Raw genomic sequence first — 14,383 nt, 5'->3', positions numbered from 1 at the left:
ATATTAATTACTTTTACTTGTACTCTTGTTATTTAATTACATCTGATATCAGATACTTTTACTCAAGTACTTTCATATTGGTGACTTTTACTTTTACTAAAGTAATATTTTATCACAATATCTTTACCTCTACTCAAGTATGACTATGGAGTAGTTTTAACAACACTGTCACATGCATTCATAGCTATGATATCATCAACCTATAATAAACAATATCAAATTATAAAAGCCTTGGTGTCATAACTCAATGAATTTGCCATTATCCGCAAACAAACAAGCATCTTTTGCCTAAAGCAGAGCAGTATATGTGTAGTCACAACTCCTCACTGGTTCACAGCTCCAGTTCGACACTGTTATTGTAATTTAACAAAGAAAATATATTTATACTGAAACTGTGCCAAAAAAATAAGGTTTTGCGTAATTTTAGCAGTATTTCGGTTACGATTTATCCATGTTCATGTATACTGTATTAAAAACAAGTATTCTTATGATGAAACCTCACAGGAACTGAATTTGAGTAGGAATACATTATATACTTTTACTTTTAGCAACCAGAGCAGTGAAACTGGTGGTAAATTAAGATACTTTGTAAAGGTGTATCTGTTTGTGTCCATGTCAATGAGTCACTTAATCTGCAGCTTGGGCATAATCAATGTTTCAGTTATGAGAGATTTGGTGCAGAGTTACAGAGCCACCGTCTTTTCACAGATCCAGATATGTCGAATTCCACACGGTGAATCATTCCAGCTGTTTTCATCATCAAAGAACATTATTTCTCCACAGTCTTCATCTCTGCCTTCATGACTGTTGGGCTCCTTGGCACCCCAGTAGCTGAAAACCCCAAAACAAAGAATATGCATTGTTACTTTTTGATATTGATGTAGATTTTTCAGAGCATGATTAAAATAATGTGTGTGAACCTTGTGGTGAGCGGAGTCCCATCCACCCATTTCCATGTTCCCTCTGTCTCCTGGTCCGTCAGTCCAATCCACATGTGCCTCCGAAAATGTTGTGTGAATTCCTTTTTACAGAGAGAAACAAACTGTCATCAGCATAAATAAAGCAGACAGTAACTGTAATCCTCCAGCTTGGTTACCTGACATTTAACTATGAAGCAAGGAATCTCTGTACGTCCATCTGTATGTTATCTGCATATCATGAAAACCGTTCTTGTGGTCGACTTCACACATGGCAGATTTATTGCTGTTGACCTAGGGAAGTGCAGTGTAAAATTTGGTGCAATATAAACATACGACATTTTTGAATATACAATGAACACCTCTTTATGCCTCTACAGACTGAAGCTGGGCTCACACGAGATCCCTCTCAAGTGATCTCATGAGGAAGCATTCTGGATGAGTGAGTAGATGTAGTCAACACAAGTTTTAAGTTTTATTCTTCCGCGAGAACTGTGGTTGAGATTTTAAGTTTCTGTCAACATGCTAGTGTAGGTTAGCACTCTATCTTGCGTTGTGTAGTTGAAATAATGGCGCGCACACAGCCACTGTCCAGCTCGACCCGCATTTAATGCTGATGAGAAACACAGAAAAATACAGTTCTTCACAGCCAGCTCTCAGCACAGTTCAGTACAGCAACGCTGAAATAAAACGACATGAAATAAATTCATCTTGCTGCTCAAACAGTTACACCACGAGGATTAGCCATGACGACATTAAGCTAACAAAGTTACCAACATGTACAGCAACTTGCTCTACATACATTTCAATCATCCAACATCATCACAAACACTAGCCTAGTTGTTGTCGCTGGGAACTTATCTCTACATGTACAGCTAACAAAACACACTTTTGTCGTAAAATTAGTAGTATTTTGGCAGAGTTCTGTACAACACAACCTACCACGGGGTCCGGTGGTCCGAGTGTGGCGTTCAAATACCATAGTAAATCTCACTGGCATGATACAAAATAATAGAAACAGTAATGGAGACAGCAAGACAGGTAATGGCAAGTTAGATCATTAACTATACTAACTCCGTTACACTAGCTAATGTTAGCCTCAAGGGCAACAATGTTTACCATTGCTTGGCAGCACTGTCAGAGAATAAACACCTGGATGTGGATTCTGTTTTGATCCAGAACCATTGACTGGCAGGAGGACAGCTCAGAGATTATTTTTAAACTTTTGGGATTAAAAAGTGGATTTATCTTCACTCCTGTTTGTCAACCTGACTCCAGCAGTGATCTGCAGAGCTGACCTCCATCTTCGGGTGTTTACGCTGTGTAATGTTGACTGCCGAATGGAGCTGGGGTAGAAATGTACTTTACTTAATGAACAACATTACAGAAAGGAGAGGGTAAAATAAGTACCGTGTGCCAGACTCTCCTGTGAGAACCAGTATTCACCAAGAGTTGTCCTGAATTCAACCACACAGACACACACCTATAGCGTGTGCTGCTAATGTTAGCTTATGGCTAGTGTACAGTGAAGTAAGCCGGCTGTTAAAGACTGCATGGGTAATGCAAACAAACAAATGTAAATCTATCTGAAGTCACTCACGCAGAAATGTTCACAGATGAGATAATGTTTTCAAGTTATTCATGTTAAGAAAGCATGACCTTTTTGAATTCCTACATAGTATATCTTTAAGACTGTCCGCAAACCCCTCACATTGCCAGATAACATTTACTGCACTAGTTTATAAATGTTTTCTCTATTTCTCTCTATCCCTCACACACATATTGATATGCATAAACACACACACACACACACACACACACACACACACACACACACACACACACACACACACACACCTGTTCTTCTTTGCTGTTGATAATCACCAGATCTGCACCTCTCTGCAGACAGTCACTTCTGCTCTCCTGCCAGGATTTCTCCCATGTAGAAATGTAATAGAAACTGTTGTTGAAATACATCCATCCTCGACGAGAATATTCATCTGTTAAGATAAAACATCAAAAGCATCTCAATAATGAAGTATGTACGTTTTCAGTCATTTGTCAATTGTGAATATGCTGCGTGTAAATGCTGAACAGGGGAACTGTGAGTGTATTACACACCGCAGTGTTTCAGGATAATTTCAGGAAAGATTTAGTTTGAACTAAATATGTGTATAATGTATAAAACATGTAATCTGTTTCTGTTTTTTCCCCTATTTTATTTTTTAAGTAATAGCTCTGATGTACAGGATGTGGTTGCTATCTATGTTGCACAACCGTAATTAGAGTTAATAATTTGATAAAAGTCTCAGTTTGCATGGTAACTTCCTTTCATCCACTCCTGATGTTATCACAGCAAGTCAGTACTTCCTTCTCTCGCTCTTAGTCACTGACAACTACATACACACCTCTCAGGGGCTTAAAGGAAAAGAAACGGTGTATGTCAAATAGTCTTTAATAAAGTCCATATCATTAGTTTCATCCTTACTCACCAAAGATGGTCAGCTTCCTCTTTAATTCATCTCTCTCTTTAGTCAACATTTTGAAATTAGTGTCGGTATCTGTTGTTTTGTCTTCAGAACCATCTGAGAGAGCACAAAGATTTACACATTTTATAACTGTAGTTCAACCCTGAGGTTTTCTCAGGTCGCCAGTGGAGATGTTAGCGTACAGCAGAGGAGGTCAATAGACACCCCGGTATCATTCAACTGTTTGACACCAATATAAAATAATATATAACAAAATCTAGTTGAGACATGAGACATGACAGCACTCTTTTTTTAATACTAACATTTTCTTTAAATTTCCCAATATACAATGCAAACTAAAACATAAAAAACAAAGACTCACAAGTTTAATGTCAAAGTAAAGACAAACAAACAAATAAATAACATCATCATCATCAACAATGACGACGACAACGACAACACACATTTCTACCACACATCAAACTAATAGGCTTCGCTCAACATCAATATGTCATATCTGGTCAACATTAATTAAATGTGTTCAAGATAAAATAAATAAATAAATATTAAAATAAAAAAATACATACTTTGTAGTTTTTTTCACCAATTAAAAATCAACCAGGTATTAAACAATCCTCTACACATTTCTTTTGTATTATTTAGAAATTATTTAACAAAAGCTCCTTTGAGGGAAGAGGATTTATTTCTATCAAGAGTGTTAGATATTAGTGTATTTAAAAAACTGTATTTCTAGAAACATTTTTAATGAAATTATGGGATTATTTGGAAGATTTTTTTCTATATTTAACCCCTTGTATTGGCTTAATCTTATATTTGTTTGAATTTGTTCCTGGGACAGAAAATGCCTCATTTTCAGAAAAATACAAATCCATTTATAAAATCATTTGAATGATTGCTAGTCATATTTATTATGCAAACACATTTTTTATATCTTTAAATTATAATAAAGTATGATGAAAGTAAATGTATGATTTTAACTTTGCTTGTCGGCCTATATTTTTTCTCAGTTTGACTTTGTTTTGTAATGAAGTGTTTCATGGCCAACTTGTGACAGGCAATTTATAACAGCCTGGCCTTTAACTATCATTCTTATCGATAATTAATATGTTGATAATAGCGTTGCATTGAATATAAATGTAATTTCATATTTAGTTGTAGAATGATAAGTTACAGAACAGTACTGTAGACTACTATGAGGGTTAGAAGGCAAACAGAATAATCTGATAATCTGTACAATGAGTCATAGCTCTTTTATTAAGCGAACTTCATACTGGTGAGAATATTTATACAAATCTCTGAGAATAGTAATGAGATAGCAACGTTTAGTGTTTGGGGAAACACAAGTTGAAACCAAACTAAACTTACAGAGAGCCAGGCGCAGTGAAATGTTGAGACCAGCTTGTAAGATACACAGGAGTCCAAAGCTCACAGCAACAAGTCTGTAGAGATGTCTCCCTGTGTGCAGAAATCATTTATATTATAAATTATTGACATTATTTATATTATAGGCAGTCAGGCCTGATGGTTGTTATGTGATGCAAGACAGATGACAAAAAGTAATAACTTCATCTTTGTAGTAAGTGTTATTTTAATTTGCACTTGATAAAAATGACTAAAATCAATCAGACAAATTATCCAGCACTGTGTTTATCTTGTGTAAATCCATACAAGTGGCATTTTTTTAAGGCTGTGACAAAAACACATGTAGAGTTCTGGAGCCTTGACAGAAATCCGGAAACTCAGCAAGATGATATTCACAATAATGATGAGGTAATAATATAAACTCAGAAATATGTATTATTTGCATAACTGAATAAACAAGCTGTTCTCAGAGGAAAAAAAAGGTCCTCAAAACTATGTTTAAAGCTACAAAGGTGGCAGGGTCTGCCAAATGTAAACAAACTAAAATCTGGTTGTCACTTAGAGTTTGTTTATTCAGTCAATTCAGTCATGAAAAAAAGCATGCTTTTTTTATTCTGATTAAAAATTCTTCCCAAAAACTACATAGTGCACCTTTAATGGTTTTTATCTTAGATACTGTGTTGTAACGATATTGCTCAATACAGTATGCAGCTCTTAAACGATGCGGTTACAGGTTACTTTGCATCAAACCTGACTTAGCTGATAAATATCTCTACATAAGACCAATCTTGTCTCTTAAAGAGAAAAATGTTGAGGGTTCAACAGAACAAAAAAAATCAGTACAACATGAAATTAAAGCATCACTGAGCCTTTTTTAAAGTCATTGTACTTCATGTATATCCTTACCTAAAGGTCTTTTTTGACTGTTGTTGAACATTCCAACGTTGTCACGAAAAGTCACAGCCGTATATTTCTGAAGTGACGGAGTGAACGAAACAATTTAATTTGTCTACACGCTTAAAATATTTCAGAAGATTTCCTGCCTTGTTACATTTGTTATGATGGACGTCTCTTCCTCACACTTTCAAAGGGGAGTGAACTCCAATCAACATTATCTTTGTGGCATCCTCCGTGGTTTACAGTCTTTAATCAGATAGCTTGTAGGTTGAGTCACGTGTATGTACATTTGAAACCTTCACTTCTGTTTTTTTTAAGAAATGGAGGTCATAAACTGGTTTGTCAATCTTGTACAATCTGTATGTTTTTAACATTTTTGCAAGTGTTTTAGTTAAGATTCTTCATAACTGATGGTTAGTTAAACAGAAAAAACAGGATTTCTGTATATAAACGATGCAGTTTTTAAAAGAAGAATAAAAGTGACAACGATGATAAAATACTTTTGACTTTTCAAGCCAGAAATGCAAAATGCTTAAAGATAGAAGAAACATCAAATGCAAAAACCAGACGTATACAACACAAAAGTAATAAACACAACAATATTTAGACCCAAATAATAAAACTACATCTGTATTTGCAGATTAAAAATGAAAGGAGAGAAAAGGGGGTTCTCTGACCACTCTTTGATTTTAACCGTGAGAGGAAATATAATTACCCAAAGAAACGTCTAAATTAATTTGTTTAAATTTTGTCATGCCCAAAAGCTACAAAAGTAGCAAGGTTTTAAATATGCTGCTGAAAATGTCTGCCTGTCAACATTTCCTGCTTATAAAATCTGACCCAATGTGCCACTTTGTTAAACATGTTTCAGTGTTGTCTTCACAGTCAATGTACAGTAGCTGTCATGGTGGTGTCAATGCTGAGTTACAGGGTAATTTTCTTTTCGCACATCCAGAAGTTTTCATATTCACATGTTTCATCATTCCAGTTGTTTACATCGCTAAAGTAATATATTATTACACAATCCTCATTTCTGCTTCCATAACTGTTTGGTTCCCCGGAGCCCCAGAAGCTGAAACCAAAGACAAATAAGCTTTAAACATAGAACACAAACCAACAAGCTCAAACAACAATTAAAATTCAACCAATGTGATTAGTCATTTCACAGAATTCCAGGATCTTTTCAGGTACTATGCACTTTAAGAAGAAGAGAAAGAGGCTTAAAGACCACGAGTTTCAACACTATGATTCATTTATTTTGAATAAAAGAGTAATGTGTGTACCTTGTTGTCAGATGAGTGCCATCCACCCATCTCCACACCCCCTCCATCCCTCTGTCCGTCAGTCCAATCCACATTACCTTCTGGTGCTGTGTTATGAAGTCCTTGTTTTTAAAGAGAAACATAAAGTAATTATTAAAGGTCATGTTGATAATATCTGTATGTAAACAAATTAAAAACAAAAAACATCTACAGAGCTTGTAAGGTGCTGAATAAAACATCTCTTTTCCTTAAAAACATGATTATGATTGTGAATTAATATTTCTAAAATGTTTGTCTGGTCCAAAATGATCGTTTTGTTTATCTCTGTGTAAGAATTCTGACGTTTGTCTCCAGCTTCTACCAACAGTCATGGTAGTTACACACACACACACACACACACACACACACACACACACACACACACACACACACACCTGTTCTTCTTTGCTGTTGATAATCACCAGGTCTGCATCTCTCTGCTGACAGTCATTTCTACTGTCTTGCCAGGTCTTCTTGGTTGTAGAAATGTAATAGACGCTGTCATTGAAATACAGCCATCCTTGTTGCAAGTAGTGTCCTGTTGAAAAAACAAAGAACCAAAATATTTCAATCCAAGACAGAAGGACATTTAAAACCTGCTGGTGATCATGGATTTATTAACAAGATTTTCGCTCATAAACTACTGTCGCAATAACTACTTTATTAATTATTAATTATATAGTAACTCAAAACATTGCATTGAATATTCCACTCCACATATTCGTATAATGAAACACATTTGGAGCAACAACTGCCATGGTTCAGTGTCCGTTTGTTCCTGTTTTACTTTTAAGTTTTACCCTTGTGTGTCTCATCGTGCTTGTCAGTTCCTCCTGTGTGTTTTTCCGTTAATTCCCTCGCCTGTCCGTGTCCCTCCTCACTGCACCTGTTACTCGTCCCGTCATTAGTGTGTATGTCTTTGTCTTTTGTCAGATCGTTTTCGTTTCCCTCTGTCTTGGTCCGTGTTCCGTATTCTGTGTTACTCCGTCATTCCTCTGTGATGTCCCGTTCCCGACCTTCTCCGTGTTAGCCTGTGTCCGTCTTGGTCTGTCTTCCTCTGTGTTCGTGAGTGTTTCCCCGTGACGTCACCCTGTGTTCTCCACCAGCTTCTTCCCATGCAGTGTCTCCTCCAGTGACTCCTCCTGTCTCCCGTTTTGGTATGTTTGTAGTTTTGGTTTCTGGTTTCTCTTTTGATTTGTACTTTGCTTTTGTTTGCACTTTGTTTTAGCCTTTAGTTGTTACTTTCTTTGTGTCTACTTGTCTCATTTTAGTCTTTCTGTATTTCCTCATTTTTTTTGTATTCAGCTTTAGTTATTAAAAACTCGCCCTTTGTTTCCCCCAATACTGCCTCCTGTGTGTGTGCCTGTGTGTCTGCACTTGGGTCCTCATTGAGCTAAAAACCACAACGTAACAACAACAGCATCACTACTTGTAATAAATTATATCGGTCATTTTAGATGCAACTGTTTTTTCTCTTAATTTGGCTATTAGAAACGAACAGTCAGGTTTTGATACATCAGACCTCTCTCATGCAACTTAAGCTTGTTTTAATTGTTGGATACAATGGAATGAGTTATAAACATTTTTTCATTTCTTTTGAACATTTTAGGGTGTTTATACTTGAGCATTTTGAATGCCACCTAAATGGTAAATGGAGATATTATCCAAAGCGCTTTACAAGATGCTTGTCATTCGTCTCTCATTTGAAATTGAGTGTGTTGCTGCAAGAACACATTGACAGATGGCAAAGCTGGGAATCAAACCCTCTCTACCCTCAGAGCCACGACCAAGGGCCGGTAATATATACACTGATACAATATATACAAAGCATGTATCAAATTGTCTAGATATAGTTTGACAAATATTTCACTTACACTCCATTTAATAACTGACTACTGGTATAAATATATTTATTCTCATACTTACTGAGAACATTCAGCTCTCTCTTCAGCTTGTCTCTCTCTTCAGTCAGGATTTTATAACGCTCCTCAATATCTAGTGGAGAAGTCAACATTATTTGCAACAGAATCAGATTATGTTCACAATGAAAGAGACAGTTCACTTTAAAACTAAATTAACACATTAGGTAATGGACTTTTCATCCCTTACCCAAGTTAATCCTCCTCAAGTTGTCCCTCTCATCTGTCAGATTTTTACAACTGCAGTCAATACCTGGTGGAGAGGCTTACATCATAAAAGATTTGGATTATGTCAACAACTGAAGGGACGAATACTTTAACACAGAATTTCCAAATTACATTGATATATTCTTAAAACTGCAGGTATTTTCAGAAGTTGAATATTGGTTAGTTAGAAAATTAATATATGATTATATAAAATAATGTAACAATTCAAGACAACTCACAGAGAGCAAGACGCAGGCAAATATTCAGACTGGCTTGTAGGATACACAAGAGACAAAAACTCAAAGCAATGCATCCATGCAGTTTTCCTCCTGTGTGCAGAAAACACACGCATGCATGTACGCGCGCGCGCGCACACACACACACACACACACACACACACACACACACACACACACACACACACACACACACACACACAAACACTGTATTTGTACAGTAATACTGTATACAACTTGCACTAAAGGGCGGGAAGATAAATGAGGCCATCTGTTGGTTGTCAGGCCCTTTTTTGACTTCATCAGATCAAACAGGTCACTTGAGTGATTGTGTTGGGACAAGGTGCCATGCAAGTATGTGATGGAAATTACAGTATTAAAAAACATTTTTTTTATGTCAGATATAATAAATTAAAACATTTGACTTAACAGTCAAATAAAAATAAATAATCACAATAATACGTAATAAATTAAATCAAGTAAAATGAGAAGATTACAAAAATGCTGAGATGTATACATGTAATTACATTAATAGATGTAATTAAACAAAAAATGTCAACCTAAAAAAAAAAAGACACTTTCACTTCTGCACTTACAAAATGCAGATTCCTTGGATTTCATTGTCTTAAACTTTTAGACAACAACATGTCTTCCAGGACCTTATACTTTACAATTCAATGCAAGATCATTTATTTAATTCTGGTTGCTTTTATGGTTAAAACAACGTAACAGAGAAAGCATTTCTGTCTCACCCGTTGCTGTAGTAGTCACCTCACTGCCTTCACCAGTGTAACTCATCCCGGCTGAAGTAGCAGGGAGGTTTACAATCTGGATAGTGATCTCTGATTCACCTTTGTGGACCACCATATTTGACCCGTGAGTGTGAAAGTCGTGTCGAGTGGTGGTTTCTTCTAAGAATGGTGCGGTCTGCATCTTTTCTGTTGCTTACTCAGCACAGCCCTCTTGTTCTTCCTTTTTCTTTAATAAACTGTGTTACTTCCTTGATTCAAACAGTTTAGTCGTGATACAGATTATGAATGCTGCTGCAGCTATAACATGTAACATGTTTTGAACCTTGACAAAATAAAATTAAAGTCACTTCCCAAGGTGGGTTGAGCTATAGGTTGATATTAGAACTGCTCAAGTGTTGACAGGGTAAAATTTAGACTGTTTATTATTTCATTTGATCTATTCTGCAAGCTGTTTAGATCCAATTAAACAAGGAGAAAGACACCAAAACAGACTGATCCTACAAACTAAATTTAACAAAAACAATATCATTGTACTCTAAGTACATTTATACTACTCTACAAAATACTTCATATTTCAAACTTCCTTTTGAACAGACCTCTCACACTCTTAACTTGTCTTCAGTATTGTTGCTTACAAGCCAGTCTGAAAATTACAAGCAGTCGTACACAATATGGCTATAACCACACATAGATACCAATACAAACTTAACTGATACGGGCTCAGTGAACACTAACTCAACATTCAGATGTACATATTAAAAGCACAGTTTCCTACAGAAGTGATAAGATGTGGTCACTCTGATAGTTGAGGAACCAAAATACACTTCCTGCTTCACTGTGAGAAGTGTTTTTCCCCGAAAGGACTGTGTCGATATCTGCTACTGAAAGACAAAATTAGTCGTCGCTGGTAAAGTTAGAGGTGTGAAATACCCTAAAACACAACAAATCTGTCTTTCATGTTTACAACACTGCTTTTAAAAAATATCATCATGAAATTGAAATGCCCCCGTTTAATTTATTCCTGCTACAGGACTGACCCTACGGTGGCCCTGAAGTGCAAATCAAAAAACACAATGGCAAATCAGAAAACACAACAACAAATCAAAAAACACAATGGCAAATCAGAAAACACAACAACAAATCAGAAAACACAACGGCAAATCTGCGCCTCTGATACTACCTCTGGAGGCGCATCAGAGGCGCAGGATCCCCGCATGCAAACGGCAGTGTGAATGGGGATAATGTGGCATCTCTGTGTGATTTCAGAGCTTCCCTGCTGGACGCCCGTTTCTCACAACTTTTCTGAGATCTCATGATATGTCACTCCATTCATAAACATTGATTATTGATCACTAATTAGAGACATGTATGGCTGGAGTGAGGCCATTAGAACTGGGACTCCAGTGGTCTACTGGGACTGGACCATAGACTGTACACTGTCAGTGGACTGGACCGCGGGACTTTTGGCGCTCAGACCGGTGTGTTGTTGCTCACCATGGATACCGAGCCACTATACATTGTGCATGCGCAAAGCGTGGCCACACAGCAGAAATGTACTGTGGGAAATGGTATAACAATAACGGAAAATGTAAATTAGATTCATTGTTTCGTTTTGGTTTCCTTGTTTATTATATTTTCCGTTTTGGGCTGAAAATAGGAAAACAAACAGCAGTTTTCAATGTTTGGTGCACACAGAAAAGCTAAATATTGACTTGTTTTTTCATTTTTCATTTGCCAGATTAAATGGAATAATTGAATGATCAGATGATACGAGGACCCATATCCATGTCCTACATCAAAATATTCTTTAATAGCAGCGCGTACGTCGTCACTGGCGGCGTTCTTGTTTTGAAAACATGTAAACCATGTCCTTCTGGTTCAAAGGACGGACGAGTCCAATCACTACGATTCATCTTGCCCGAGGGTACCTACCTTTTCCGGTTTGGTTAATGTAGTGTTTTCTGTTTTGTTGTTGTGTTTTCTGATTTGCCGTTGTGTTTTGCACTTCAGGGCCACCGTACTGACCAGACTAAAAAAGTATTTAAAAAAAAAAAAGAAAAAAAAGTGTAATGTGGGCAGATGTAAGACCAAAGTAGAAAATAAAGTTAGTTCACTTGTTGGCTTTTTGTGGGAGTCGTTCAGCTCATACTTGTATTGTCCTGAGTTAGACATCTGTTAGATGTGGAGTTATACAAGCAATTTCTTTTCACAGATCCCAAAACTTTTTAAATGACATGTAAACCGTCTGGCATCGCGCGCGGCGACGCTGTTGGTTCGCAGCGAGAATGTGCTGTATTGCAGCCATGGTTTCTCACACGCGCGGACCTTGGCAACGCCTTTATATAGAGTAGCAGGTGAAGCCTCTCTGGATGAGGTTCAGCTGAGTTTAATTACATCTGTTCCCTTGTTGTTTTTTTATGTGTAGTACTATAAACTCACATATGCAGATGTGTGTGGAAAACTTAAACGTGTAATTCAATAAAAAGTTTTTTTTTCTTCTACTATTAACCTATGTTTCTTGCACCAGTGGTCCGCAGCTATGAGCGCATTTCAACATTGAGCATTGTTTTATTATTTCGAAAAGTGGAGGATATAAATTTCCCTGACGCGGCTTGATCACTGAGCATTCGGTCGCTAAGAAGGCTGTTAAGAGTGGGTCAGATCGATCTTACATTTCCTTCTTATTGAAAGATCTTCTTAAGCTAAGAGCGACTCTGGGAAACACATCCTTCTTTCACAGCGTTCTTAAAGGATAATTACCGTTTTTTACAACCTGGACCTTATTTCTCGAAAAAAATATGATCGTTTACTCACCCAGATAACTTCGGGTCGTACGGATGAAAATCGATCCAGTTTGGCGCTGCAATATCCATATAATGGGAGTAAACGGGGCACCGAAGCGCAGCGTCTATATAACGTATTATCTGCCGCGAAAATTGTTTATTTCACCAATATTTTGTTACGATATGCTAGTGCTATTCCCCTCTGAGTCCGGGCTCGTCTATTGTCAACATCCGGGGTCTGTAGGTTGAGCTACTACCTCTGACCTGGAAGATGTCGTCTCTGAGCTGCGCACGCACCCGCGACAGCCCGGCTTGTTTACCTGTAGCTGCTACTGCTAGTTTGACCCCGGATGTTGATAACGGACGAGCCCGGACTCAGAGGGGAATAGCGCTAGCATTTCATAACAAAATATTAGTGAAATGAGCTAGTTTCGTGGCAGATAATGCGTTATATAGAGGCTGTGGAAATCTGGGAAACGCGGCCAATGTCTGTACAATTTTTTTTCCAAAACACGGAAACATATCTGGGGTATGTTGAACTTTCTTCATAGTACAGGCCTCTGGTGTTTTGACCATGTCGCTATTCTCTATATTGTGTTACAACTCCCCAAGTCCTTTAACTCATGTCACCCTTGCTTTTGACAAAATCATGTATTACCGTAAAGTCACATTATGTGGAAATTATCATTTTGTGTGATTTGGTGCCCCCCACAGTTTCTGAGTGCAACACCACTGTTGTAAATACAAATCCCAGGTCTGTAACAACTTGTCTGTTGAATATAGGTGCCAACTACAAACAAAACTCATTATGCCATAACAATGTTATTTGTTGAACACTTGTATCTTGAAGTAAACATGTATGTAACAGCAGTTCAAATGTCATTCCTCTTCCCTTCTTCTGCTTCCTCCTTTATATGGTCCGGGTTTGAAACCAAGAAAAGAATATCGGGTTGACACAGAGTTAAAGTGAGTGAAACTAAGGATAAGTTAAAGTTTATGAGACGTGAAAACATGGGGAACACATGCACCCACATTTTTGAGTCAGACTTTAATGCACAAACAAGTGTGATTCAGTTTGCTGTTCTAGTGCTTTATTACAATTATGACAGAAAAGACAATAAAAGATAAGCTATTTGCTATTTGTATTAATTCTGCAGTATACAGTATTCTCAAAAAGAGCCAGGTTGGAAGACGCATGCATGAAATGATGTATAATATTTTACAGTATTTCCCCTGAGCCCAGTCATATCCTGTGTCTCAGACTGGATCCACACTAAGCCAGCAAATCTGAAAATGCTGTTTGAACCTGAAAATGATGTGTCCATAAGATTTAGGCATCTGTGGTTAAGATGCAAGTCCATGTAACTCTAAAAATACATGTTTTTAATGCATATCTAAAATTCGGCCCATGAATTCCCCCGTTTAATTTATTCTTGCTTCAGGACTGGCCAGACTCTTCCGACTTATCTAATCTGAAAAGTATTTAAAAAAATAAATAAATAAATAAATGTGGGCGCAGT

The 14,383-nt window shown here is 37.1% G+C and overlaps 2 protein-coding genes across 2 annotated transcripts; both read right to left on the bottom strand.

Annotated features, from left to right (window-relative positions):
- Nucleotides 1-2,190: 2,190 nt before the first annotated feature.
- LOC311249292 (uncharacterized protein) lies at nt 2,191-5,705 on the bottom strand (the record flags this gene model as incomplete). Its single annotated transcript, XM_084340218.1, has 4 exons — nt 2,191-2,935; nt 3,410-3,502; nt 4,772-4,861; nt 5,675-5,705. The coding sequence occupies 4 exons, from the start codon at nt 5,703-5,705 to the stop codon at nt 2,682-2,684; spliced, it is 468 nt and encodes a 155-aa protein (XP_084196344.1). The 3' UTR covers nt 2,191-2,681.
- A 331-nt stretch (nt 5,706-6,036) lies between these two features.
- Nucleotides 6,037-10,261, bottom strand: LOC311249284 (CD209 antigen-like protein A; the record flags this gene model as incomplete). Its single annotated transcript, XM_084340206.1, has 7 exons — nt 6,037-6,737; nt 6,949-7,049; nt 7,362-7,504; nt 8,893-8,961; nt 9,076-9,150; nt 9,332-9,421; nt 10,081-10,261. The coding sequence occupies 7 exons, from the start codon at nt 10,259-10,261 to the stop codon at nt 6,590-6,592; spliced, it is 807 nt and encodes a 268-aa protein (XP_084196332.1). The 3' UTR covers nt 6,037-6,589.
- Nucleotides 10,262-14,383: the final 4,122 nt, after the last annotated feature.

The sequence above is a fragment of the Pagrus pagrus genome, assembly GCF_965226575.1.
Source record: "Pagrus pagrus genome assembly, chromosome: 2".
Classification (NCBI taxonomy): Eukaryota; Metazoa; Chordata; class Actinopteri; order Spariformes; family Sparidae; genus Pagrus; species Pagrus pagrus.
This window is presented reverse-complemented; position numbering and strand designations above follow the sequence as displayed.